Source organism: Neoarius graeffei, chromosome 24, assembly GCF_027579695.1.
Source record: "Neoarius graeffei isolate fNeoGra1 chromosome 24, fNeoGra1.pri, whole genome shotgun sequence".
Taxonomy (NCBI): Eukaryota; Metazoa; Chordata; class Actinopteri; order Siluriformes; family Ariidae; genus Neoarius; species Neoarius graeffei.
The window spans coordinates 34,288,092-34,300,973 of record NC_083592.1 but is presented as its reverse complement, the minus strand read 5'-3'; the positions used below and the strand labels follow the sequence as shown (position 1 = coordinate 34,300,973).

The window sequence follows — 12,882 nt, the reverse complement described above, 5'->3', positions numbered from 1 at the left end:
TATGTGTATATATATATATATATATATATCATCTCATCTCATTATCTCTAGCCGCTTTATCCTGTTCTACAGGGTCGCAGGCAAGCTGGAGCCTATCCCAGCTGACTACGGGCGAAAGGCGGGGTACACCCTGGACAAGTCGCCAGGTCATCACAGGGCTGACACACAGACAACCATTCACACTCACATTCACACCTACGGTCAATTTAGAGTCACCAGTTAACCTAACCTGCATGTCTTTGGACTGTGGGGGAAACCGGAGCACCCGGAGGAAACCCACACAGACACGGGGAGAACATGCAAACTCCGCACAGAAAGGCCCTCGCCGGCCATGGGGCTCGAACCCAGGACCTTCTTGCTGTGAGGCGACAGCGCTAACCACCGTGCCGCCCTATATCTATCTATCTATCTATCTATCTATATATATATACACACACACTGAACAAGAATATAAACACAGCGGTCCATATTTTATGAAATACAAATGTTCAGATAGAAATTCATTTTCATTTTTTATGTGCCCGAGCCCAGTCCAGATGAGAACGTCGTCGCCCAGCAGTCAGGTCCAATCCTCGATGAGGTCTACGTGCATGGAGGCCAGCTTCTCTGAGTCGGTTTCTCACAGTTTGACTGCTGACCCTGCGATTGTGTCTCCCCATGGTCTCATCTGCGGTCCGTGTTGCAGTCCGGCACTGATCACGCAGGTGGGTCAGACGGATATGCCGGTCTTGTGCTGGAGTGGTGACACGTGGCCTGCGTGCATGTGGCATGTTGTCTGTGGTGCCATGCTGCTGAAATCGTCGTCGGAGGCGGACAATCGTGGAATTATGCACCCCCAATTGACGCCCTACAGCTCTGATGGACATTCCAGCCTGCAGCATGCCAATGGCTCGTTCCCGGTTGATTCTGGTCATCTGTGGCATCTTGACATTTGAACATTTTTGTCATTTTAGGGTGGCCTTTTATTGGCCCCACATAAAGGATGGTCATGACATGCATTACTCAGTGAAATTTTTGTCTGCAATGGTCACACCCGACTGGATCATGGATTATCTCAAGTCTGGGCACTGCTCAGAACTTGAGTAGAGGGACATTTTTTTTTTTCAAAAAATGTTTACTGGTATGCTATACTATCATTTGATGTGGGCAGAAAAAAAATCAGTATCGGATGTACAAAATAAATAAAATCTTTAGGTGCTGCGTTTATAATTTTGTTCAGTATATATATATACACGAGTGTTTAGTCTACGTCTAGTCCATATCTAGAGTGTTTACACTGTTTATATTGTCTGAGTGTTTAGTCTGTGTCTTGTTCTTATCTAGTGTTTATACTGTTTATTTATACTGTATATATTGTTTGAGTGTTTAGTCTATGTCTAGTTCCTATCTAGAGTGTTTATACTGTTTATATTGTTTGAGTGTTTAGTCTATGTCTAGTTCCTATCTAGAGTGTTTATACTGTTTATATTGTTTGTTTGTTTTTTCAATTATTCTATTTTTATTTTCCTGTTTGCACCGTGGGTCAGAGAGGACTGATATTTCATCTGTGCTGTATGTCGAGCATGTATAGCATATTTGACAATAAACTTGACTTATACTGTGGTAAATTCAGACCGTGGCTGCTACGGTTTAAATTTACCTGGTAAATCCAGACCGTGACACCGGGTTGTTGAGAAACGTCGCATGAAATCTACGTCACCAGAAAATCCCGCCTCCTGAACTAGGATTGGTTGATCCCGGTGTTGTGATTGGCTGCATCTTATCGCGTACCCAATCATCGAGCAGAAAAGGAATTTTCCGGAAGTAGTAGTAACAAGCCGCGCGATCAGGTTCAGGCAACATGGCGGCGTTGAAAAGAAGGTTCACAATAGAAGACAAACGGCAGATTCTTGAGCTATATGACCAGCTTCCTCGGATGAGCCAAAGAAAGGCGGCTAAACGACTTAATATCGCTCCGTCTATGCTTTGGACGATCCTGCATAATAGGAACTGCATAATCAAAGGAGAGAATATTAAACGTGAGAAGAATAAGTGGGCGGGCTGCGGCAGGTCGCCGAAACTCGAGGCGAATATCTGGAAATGGATCGATCATTCGAGACGAAACGGAGTTCACGTTACTGATCTGATGATTCACCGGAAATCAATGGACATCGCGGCGCGGATGGGGATCGTGAGCTTCAGGCCGAGCCCCCGCTGGTACAGCAGCTTTAAGAAACGAGAGGCGGTCGTGCGCGCCAGGTATCACATCTACCCGGAACTGGATGTAAACAATCAGCCAGATGAGTTGAGATCTCACACCATGCCGTGCTCTGCGTCTCCTGCTGATGCTCAGACTCCTCAGGAACACGGCACATATGAACCCCAAGAAGAAAGTGTTCCAGTTATCCAGCCGGAACAAGAAAAACTACTTCCTGTCCAGAGCAAACCCACACTCCTGAGTCGCATAGTGAACGGTGACATGCGGACAGTCACTGTGCCCTCAGTGCACCAGATGCAGGAAGCTATGAAGACTTTAGCCACGGGCTTGTTATATCGAGGCTTTTGTGACTTTAATCTCCTTCATCAATTTGAAAAAGAAGTTGCAAATGTTGTCAAGAGATCAGTGGTTCAAGGCTGCCATGACAGTTTTGTAGCCTGAGTGCTGTGTCCATGTGTAACCTGTCTCATCTCCTCCTTATTCCCTACTCAGAAAGAGTCAACTTTTTGTCTCCGTCGCTCCCTAAGACACGTCCTCTCTCACCACATCCTTCAGCGTTTTCATGTCCCTGGCAGCTCCAACATCTTCCTTCTCAGGATGTGCCCGTACCATCTCAGTCTCATCTCTCTTAGCTTAATTCCCAAGCTCTCCACATGTGCTCCGAGTGTGTCTGATGTGCTTGTTCCTTATCCTGTCCAACCTCGTCACTCCTGTAGCAAACCTTAACGTCTTCAACTTTGCCTCCTGTCTTGGTATTTATACCCTGTGCCTTCTCTGTGGTGTATTATTTGGGGCACTATTCTACTGAAGTGCATTGTGAGATTAAACCAACACACTGGATCTGGATCAACAACTCTACTTCACAATGTTTTTTTTTTGGACAACAAGTGCACTGTATAGTTAATAGGACATGGGTTTGGAAATGCAAGGAAACCGCTTGGATGGATTTGACTGACCATGTTGACACTAATAACTGAAGTTTGGAGTTCATGTATGAATTCGTCAGCCTAGTTTGGCTGCTGCCACTAAGCTGTCTTTTAAATGAGTTTTCCAAATATATGCTCTTGTTTACAGTAATGGAAAATTGAATGCCTACTTTATGATGTATTTGATGCCTGACATTTAAAACATCATATACACACTGCGACCAAAAAGCCTATATTAGGTGGATTTCTCTTTTCAGCTTTTGTTTCAGATTGCATTCCAAGGACAAAATCGCACACTGCTGCTCCATAGCTACATACACTATATCCCTTACTGTCTGTTAAAACACACGTCACTCCTTGTATAATATGATACACTCTCAGAAAATAAAGTCCCTTATTATACTTTTAAGGTTATACTGGCTTGTCACTGGGGTAGTACCCTCAAAGGTACTTATTTGGACCCTTTATGTACTGCTTGGGAACATGTATGTAGCTTTTTGGCCCTAAAAAGGTACACAGGTACCGTGAGGTTCAATAATGAGCCTTCGGGGGTATGTTCGTGTAAATTGTACCTTGGGAAACAGAAATGGACTCCTCCTGTACCCCTATGATAGTATACAGTGAAAGACTGGCATGCATACTGTGAAGTTCTCTGGTTCTATCCTATACGTAGTGTTTTCACATCACATCCGATTAATCAGCGAATGAACAACCCTTCCTCGTTTGAACTAGGTGTATTGGAGAAGGGAAAACCCAAACATGTGCAGGACATGAGGTTGGGAACCTGCACTGTAGATTATTGTGTATAGAGTATAATTGATCGGAGGCCTTACTTTTATAATGCAGCTTTGAAATGAGATCATTTTCATGAGGTCCAGGTTTCACTGACTGTGGTTTGGAAAACTTTTTCATTTTGGGCATGCAGCATTAAAGCTAGACTGCCTTTCAGATTTTTCAAGTGTAGATCATAAAAAGAATTTTCCCCGACACCCAGGTATTTTTATTTAGTGGACTGAAAGCTACTGAATTCGAATCACAGACTTCCAATTTTATTATTTAAAAAAAAAATAGAACAATTAATGAATTTAGGGCCACATGGCCCTAAATCCTCTGCTATTTTTTCCTGCTTCACCATGACCCAATTCAAGATATTACGTCATGCATGACGTGGTGGAATTTCCCTGTTCACGCAAGGCATTGTGGGAGACAAATTTCAAACAGGAGAGAAAAATGGAGGACGTGGGTGTGTGAATGAAACATGAAAGACTGACTACAGTAACGGAAAGAGAGAAGAAAAGACGTATGTTGTGAAGGAAAAGAAACGCAGGACCAAACTAATAAATATTGGCGCTCAGCGAGCACCTCGGTGTGATCAGCTGTTCGTTTAGGGACAGAATGATGGAACTGTCAGTGCACGCTCAAAGGTAAACCTGTAGATGGCAGTAATGCAACACTGTGGATGCCAGCTGCTGTAAAACCCAAAAGAAGAAAATAAATCTGCGCACACGGGCTTCCTCTGTCTGCTTGACTGCATGAAGTGAGCAATTTCATGCACATTATTTGCTCAGGAATCCCCTCAAATTAAATAACTACCCAGCCACAGAATGGCTTGATATTTTGTGCGATATTACAGAAATAAACATATATCACAATGACCAAATTTCAGTCTCGCTTTAAAAGTGTTTCCTTCTTTGCAAGTTTAATTAGCAGGTTGTTATTACTGGTTTTTTTAGTCATGATTTTGAGTGACTACTTTGTAATTTACCAAATTTCTGAAGTTCTTTCCTGTGCAGAAATATAGAAACATTTTGCCAAACCAGCTGTAGGCCTGTTTGGTTTTGTTTTATAAAGCAGATGGTTTTGGCTTTTGGGTGGCACGGTGGTGTAGCGGTTAGCACAGTTGCCTCACAGCAAGAAGGTTCTGGGTTCGAACCCAGCGGTCGGCGAGGGCCTTTCTGTATGGAGTTTGCATGTTCTCCCCGTGTCTGCGTGGGTTTTCTCCGGGTGCTCTGGTTTCCCCCACAGTCCAAAGACATGCAGGTTAGGTTAATATAGGACGGCCTTGGGCTGAGGTGCCCTTGAGCGAGGCACCTAACTCCCAACTGCTTCCTGGGCGCTGTTAGTGTGGCTGCCCACTGCTTTGTGTGTGTTCACTGCTTCCGATGGGCTAAATGCAGAGAGGAAATTTCACAAGTGTGTGATGAATAAAGTTGTGCTTTCTTTCTTTTTGTGTTGTACAGTATTTAAAAAAAAAGCTTTTTCATATGTGGCCACATGGGGGCGCTGCTTTTCATATAATTTTGTTTTTCCCTCACTGATATGAAAAGCTCCATCAACATGTTTATAAACTATGGTGTATTAGTAGCAGTGAACGATTTTCATTGACGTACAGTTTTATTTGTATTGTTAAAAATGCAAAAAAATTGCTTTGGAAAGATTTAGGTGTACACATTGAACCATGCTGTATTTAAAAGAGGGTCACAATATTGAGGTTTAACTTTTCGTGCACTTTCTTCATTACAGTGTGAAGGTTTGCAAACCATGAATACAGGTTGTTCAGACCTTCTCCATGTCTGTGATTTGCTCGGGCGCTCGCTGGTAATTGGAGATTGTTCAGCATGTTAAGAGCGTACACTGGAAATATGTTTGGATTTGATGTATTGCAGGAGTTATAACGGGATGCTTTAAGCCCGGTGCTTTCTCAGAGATCAAACTCGTGTCGTGGCCTTTTTTGGCTCACATTCCAGACCCTGGAGGTTTCGAGTGTATATTTAAATCTGTAACGATGTTAAGCCACTATACGGAATAATGTTGTTGTTTTTTTATTGCAGATAAAAATGGATTTTCACACAGCAGAAAAGATGAATTGAAGGCCAAAGATTTTCTTTGATTATAGTTAATTAAAATAAACTGAATCATAAAAAATCTCTTTAAAAAAAATAGCTGAGCATATGCAATGCTCACAAGACAATAAACCCTGAGTGCTAGGAGCTGCATGTTGATTCTGTCTGCAACAAGACAGAGGAATTACCAACCCCCCATTTGAGTAGCTCTGTGTAGTCTAATTTGCATAAACATGAGTAATTTATGAATAATAAATGCACCCCTATTCGGCATGATCCATTAATTTGCATATCACCATGCCACTACAGTTATTTTTTCTCTGTGCTGTGCTATCATGAAGCACTAAGATCCTGCCTTTAACAGAATCAAACAGAAGGACTGAAAAGGTGAGTATTTAAAGCTATTTTCCTTCCCTCTTCTTTTTTTTTTAACCCTTCTCTTAAATTGTACCATTTGTGGCCGTTTCAGTGTGCAGTGTTGTATTATTCTGGGTCGACGGGTGTGTATGTTTTGCAGGCTTGTCAATCTGTACAGTTCCTAGGATGCATATGTGCTCCATTGCATAAACATGAACTCATGCTGCATTATTGATGAGATCCTGGCTCAGCTGTATGGATAGCCAAGAAGGTGTCCGGACAGACAGAATGATGGCTTTGGTTTATTATTTGCTCATGTCTCGCCCTGAGATTCTTCAACGAGGGTGTCAGATGCGTTATTTTCTGGATCCCTGGTGCTTGCAGCTGTAGCTCTGTGTTTTAAGCGACCTTTTGATGAGTGGCTTCCCCACCAGGAAACCGTGCTCGGACAGAGCAATTGCTGATGGATAGCGTTTACCTCCTGCCACCTTATGTGGTCGCTCCTTTCCAAATTCACGCGAGGTCATTTGCATGATCTATTTGTCATGCGGCTACGGTTTCTCTGGTGTCAGCAAAGCCAGTGTAGATTTGATGTAATAGCAGCTATTGGTGATGTGGATGCTGATTGGGGCCAGAAAGGTCTCGCTGATTGTGGCGTCGAGGAGACGACTGACTTTGATTGGGTGACTTTGGATGTTATGTTTTAATAGTGTGTTGGGTTCGGTATCAAATTGTGTCTATCATCCTGATCCCTGCTCACTCTCATTGACGTTTAAGCCTTCTTTCATTTCTTTAATGGCACGCCATCTTTCCTTGTTATTTAATGCGTTTATGTGAATCGTAGTAGACCAGGGGTGGAGGCTGAACGGAGAAAATGCAGAACGCAAAAGCTGCATTACTGTCTCTGTGATGAACAGCTGCGTGTATGTGCACAGACACGCCAGGAAAATCAAAGACAAGCATATTGTGACAGTGCTGGATCTGGCAGTGGGTTCTAATCAAATCAACACCGCTATGATAAACTTGCGTAGTTGGGGCGGTGTGTAGGTTTTTCTCTCTTTCTTTCTTTCTTTTTCATTTCCTTTCCTTAGCGTAAATATGTGTTGCGCGGAGGTGGACTAAACGTGCCTCCTTTTATCAGGCGAAATTGACATATCTAGTTTGATGCCAGATCTTCAGATGAACTGATGAGCCAGTGCAGTGTGTGAGCGGTGATTGCTGTGCTGTCTGTCTGCGTACTCGACCGTGTTTGCAGCATCCTGAGACATCATGGCAGCAGCAGCCATACTGCCTGAATGCTTGACTGAGGGAGGTGGTTATTTTTATTCCGCCCGGTCCCTAACTGTCATACCCGACTTCTCTGAAGTCACTTTCTGATGAGTTAATTTGTGATGTGATGTTTCATAACGGATTACACTCACTACAATTCAGAAATCACGACGCTTCAAAATACAAAATGGATGCCACCTTTTCCTGTTTTCTCCCCGTATAATATTTGAATTCTCGATTCTGATTGGTCAGAAGGTGTTGATTAATTTTCTATAACAGCAGCTCTGGCAGAAGCGCCGGCTCTAATTCAAGTCAGATATTAATAATACAGTACTGTACAAAAAGCACCCTACATATTTTTATTTATTTATTTTTACCAACTGTGTTTTCGATTTTTATTTGATGACTTCTACGTTATCGAGTCCGGACCAACACATTTTAGATTTCCAAGCGTTCGTTTTTCAGCACAAAATTAAAAATTTGTAAGTTAGTAAAGAAAGCAGCATATTACATAAGAGATCGATTTTCAGACAAAAAAACATAATGAAGGCTGCTGGGTTTTGGTGCAAAATGAAGAAGCGAGTGTGACAGTCAAAGTGTCCAGAAGAACTGTGGCTGGTTCTGTAAGATGCTCAGTAAAACCTACAGCTCATTACATTTCCTTATCAAACTGCACTCACTGTACCCGAGACTATTCTTTTATGGAAAAAGGTATCACACCAAATATTGACTTTTTCCATTTATTACTGTTTACTGCTCTTTATAGTGTTTTGTTTAATGCCGAAACATTTAAGTTAATTATTTTTGAAGGCATATTTGCTCGACAGCATTTATCTGCATGTGCCGAATATGATACCGTTATCGTTTCTATAGTAACAGCTCATTCAGTAACAGTTCATTTACAGGGACTTGTTTAATAATAATCTGTTTATTTAATATTTATAGAAGGAGTCTCCAGTGTCAGAGTAGCGGTAGTGTTGTGCTACGAGGGACTTGAGGAGTTTCTGCTGTGTTTTTTTGGGGGGTTTTTTGGGGGGGGAGGTAACATGACGATGATATTTTGTTGTAAGCGCTAACAGTATTAAAAACATCAAATGTAATGTAAATGGAAAAAAGTATGGCATGTCTTCCAGTAATAAATGAAAAATTGTAATCATTGGCAAATTGCTGTGGTACAAGAGGAGTAAAACACTTCATTCAGGGAATGCTGTTATTGGAAAATAATCACACCATCCGGTTGTTCATTTTTCTGTAAAAGCACGTACCGAGGTTTTTTATATATATATATATATATATATATATATATATATATATATGCTTGATATAATTTGTGAATGAAAAGCTGTTTGGCGAGATGAAATTTTATATATATATATAACAGAACGCCCCATAGAAGGGCCTTATTATAAACATATAAAAAAATCATGCAGTGTGCTGATGGTGGTTATTCATTCCTTATTTGGTGAAATTTTCTCAGCTCGAATTTGGCACAGATCCCAGCGTGCACGTTTTGCAGGAACAAAAGCAGCCCCGTCCGCGTGCCGTGCACTTCACCCACTCTTTATGCAAAATTAATGCCTCGGCCCCACCGACGGTGTGATTTAATTTCTGCCTCTCATTTTCTGTTGCCCGTTGCCATGGTGAAGGAGGAGCTGGGCTGGCGTGACATTAGCGGGGACGAGTGCAGCTCTCCCCATGAATCCCAGCGCTGCTGAATTACACCACCTCATCAAGCCTCCATTCTGCATGCGCACGACACTGGTGCCAAGGCTGAAAAGGCGCCCGGCGTGTATCAGGCATCATATATTAATGTAGCATATTAAACTCCTAGCCACTAGCAGGGGATGGATGATGATTAATTTGCAGACATTTCATCATTAGACACGCTCAAACTTGCATGAAAGTGCCATCGAAATGCAAGTGATCATTTTTATTATTTTCAAAGAAAGCAGGCAGGTTTATTTATGGACACCGGAAGCCTGGAAATCCAGTGAAGTAAAAAAAAAAGAAAGAAAAGAAATAACAAGGAGTCTTTTTGCCACAGGATGCCATTTCAGTGTAATAAGGCAGATTGCACAATAGTGTCACACTTCCTCCATCAATGACCCTGTTACCCGTCATTTCACACTGACCATGATGAAAGTGTCTATGTGTTTATTTTACTCCACTTTGTCTGGCAAGTGTAAGAGTGGGTATATCTCAGGCTGGCATTCAGTATACAATGGGCACGTGCACACATACACACACATCTCCTCACTATCCTCAGCATGTGCTCTCCTGCCCCCCTTCCTTCATAATTGAGCTTTGTGTCTGCCTCCCTTCATTCTCAGACGTTCTCATTTGCATCCCACGTTGGCACAATCTCCAGCTGCACCAAGCACGGTTTAAATGAGAAACACAGACCCAGTTTATGTGACTCGCATTTTAAACACACCGCTTACCAGCAGCTCCTGTGTCAGCTCTACACACACACACACACACACACACTGTTCAGCGAAATTAAACAACTGACCACGCTGCATGACTGCTAAGCCTCTGTTCCATTCCAACTTAGAAGTGAAGTAGCTTAGGGGCAAGATGCTATAATAGTATAACAATATATTGTAATGAAACCAGAAATAATGTTAACGTTAATGTTAATGTAATACACTACCAGGGTGCATAAAAGTGTCAGAAACAGTATTTTAGAGCGAGGCCATAGCAGAACCATTTCATAGAAGTTGCATGGACTCGAAGACTTCAAATTATTTCCCAGAATAAACACAATATTGTCATTAACTTCCATGTAGTTACTGGATATGACAGAAATTATAATGAACATCATTTAAGGGAAATAATTATTTCATTCACTGATGAGACAACACACTGGAATGTTATCTAGGGAACCAAGAATGGTTTTAAGAACCATGGGGTGAATTCAGATGAAAGTCGAACAGATAAACTTGGCAACATTTTTTTCTGACCTACAGTGTGAAAGATAAAACCTCAGCCCTTGCAGTGGAACTTCTTAAAATAACACGACTTCATTCATATTTCATCATTTTAAAGGGGCGTGGTCAGCGTTAAACAGGAAGCTGACCCCAGAAATCTTGATGTAGGAATAATCTCAAATGTAAAACTTTTTTTTTTGCATTGTTTAATGTAAGCAGGTGTCAAAAGTTCATTTTTATACATAATCTCCATTACGCTCAGTGTAAGTGTTCCAGGGCTGATGAGTATCCTGAGTCCTTTAGAAAAGAACTTTAATTTATGTCATACTTTTAATGTTTTTATTTGACTTTTGTATATATATTTGGCTAGTTTTTTAACAAGCTTAGAGCATTGTCATGAATAATATATCACATATTTATGATGCATAAATACCTACTAGTAATAGAAGTACTATTGCAACATAATAATAATAATAATAATAATAATAAAGCTATACTTTAAATTATGAACACATGCTTACAGTTGAATCATTTTAAATTTGTGAATTACGAAATATGGTTTGGTAATTCAGGACCGTATGTTTCATGTTAACTGGGTCTTAAAAGTGGTGAAAGGAAAATCGACAAGATACAGGAGAATCAGATAGATTGGGAAATATGGAACAATAAGAAATATGCAGAGATTTTTTTTTACTTATTGTACATGTACAATTGTATAGATTGGTGTGTGTGTTTTAAATTTTATTTATGCTAAGCTGTTCATACAAGAAATTAATTATAAAATATTACTTCCCCTTTAGTGAAGGTTTTCTCTTGTAGTTTTTTACTTCATCTGTTCAAACTGAATTTTAGAAACTGAAATTGAATTGAATTTTTTTTTCCTAAGCCATGTTGCTGTTAAATAAATTGGGCAATACGTTTTGTCAAGTCCTGTGATTGAAATTTGATTTATTTCAATAAATAATAATCAATAAATATACTAAAAACAACATTATTAAATGTGTAACTGAGGATAAAAAAATAAAAGCATGAACCAGTGAAATGATGTCTGTTGTTACCATGCAATTAATTTTTTTTTTTTTCCCAGTCAGATTCGGGTAAAAAGTCCTTCATTAGAAGGTGATATAAACATTTTTCCTTTACATGTGGATAGTGAACACCTTGAGGATATTTGGTTTGTTGGGTATTCTGTCTTACAAAAGCTGAGAAAATTTTGAAATTCGAAAACTGTCCCAATATATCTGAACTCACCTGACTGTAAGAGGGTAAATAATCATGTAACAACAAAAAACATACTTTAGTGCAGTACATTCTTTGAAATAGATTCTAGATCTAAAAAAAAAAAATCAAAGAAAAATCTAGGGTGAAGCATACAACAGTCCGAGATCACATTTAAGTATTTAAGATTTAATTTATCTTATTTATTTTTTTGCATGTTTGCATTTATAAAGTTACACCTTTAAAGAACTGCAGCCCAAGCTAAGGTTCACGTTTCATTCACATTACCACATTTCATAATCTCAGACATCTGATTATCTGTGCCATCTATCAGAAAACCGTGCTGGTAAAATCCATATCCTGCTGTCAGTTCTGGATGCCCTTTCCAATCGCCTCCCAATTTTTTTTTTCCAATTGAACAGCAATCAGAGATTGAGTTCTGCCATTCAGAAACTATCTCGGTATGGAAGTGTGGCAGGATGGAAGGAACGGGAAAGTGCAGGCATTCATGTGTGAATCCAATCCACCACAGTACACAGCTCCTGCCAAGTCTCCACAATGACCCTTTATATCAATGTAGCATGTCCACCGCTCTGTGCCTCGCCAGCCTCAACTTGAGAAATAGATGCGTGTCCGGCCATGCTGGAGTAATGTATGACCTGTCGGATGGCTGTTCTGTTTTTTTTTTTTTTATCCTGTGTGTGTGTGTTTATATCTTGTATATCCCCATAAGTATAAGAATATCTGACAGTTTTGACCTTGTGGGACATTTGGTAGGTCCCCATGAGGAAACTGCCTTTTTACAATTTAAAAAGCTGAAAGAACTGAGACATGAATGCTTGTAGGGAATTGGTCCATGCATGATCATTGTGTAATGTGTCTTTGTATATGCAATGGATCATACTCATAACCCTAGATTTTGGTGTTGCAGGATGACATTAATAACGACGTAGCGTCAAACAAAATTAAGTCCAGAGGCTATGACACTTGGCTTATGCTATAGGCCACTGGTTCTCAATCTTGCTCCTGGGCCCCTGCTCTGCATGGTTTCCACCTACCTGACTGAACTCATCAGTGGCACTTTTGATTAGCTGAGCCTCACCTGATTTAACCAAGAGTGTGTTCATCACACTAACTTCAAT

At 40.6% G+C, this 12,882-nt stretch overlaps 1 protein-coding gene across 1 annotated transcript; it reads left to right on the top strand.

The window, feature by feature from the left end:
• The first annotated feature begins 1,828 nt into the window (after positions 1-1,828).
• On the top strand, positions 1,829-3,532 carry LOC132872845 (uncharacterized). Its single transcript, XM_060907946.1, has one exon. The coding sequence runs from the start codon at positions 1,841-1,843 to the stop codon at positions 2,636-2,638; it is 798 nt and encodes a 265-aa protein (XP_060763929.1). The 5' UTR covers positions 1,829-1,840; the 3' UTR covers positions 2,639-3,532.
• The last annotated feature ends 9,350 nt before the right edge of the window (positions 3,533-12,882 follow it).

Excerpts from the sequence above, each read along its gene's own strand:
- LOC132872845 (XM_060907946.1), top strand. The coding sequence starts at position 1,841 with ATGGCGGCGTTGAAAAGAAGGTTCACAATAGAAGACAAACGGCAGATT.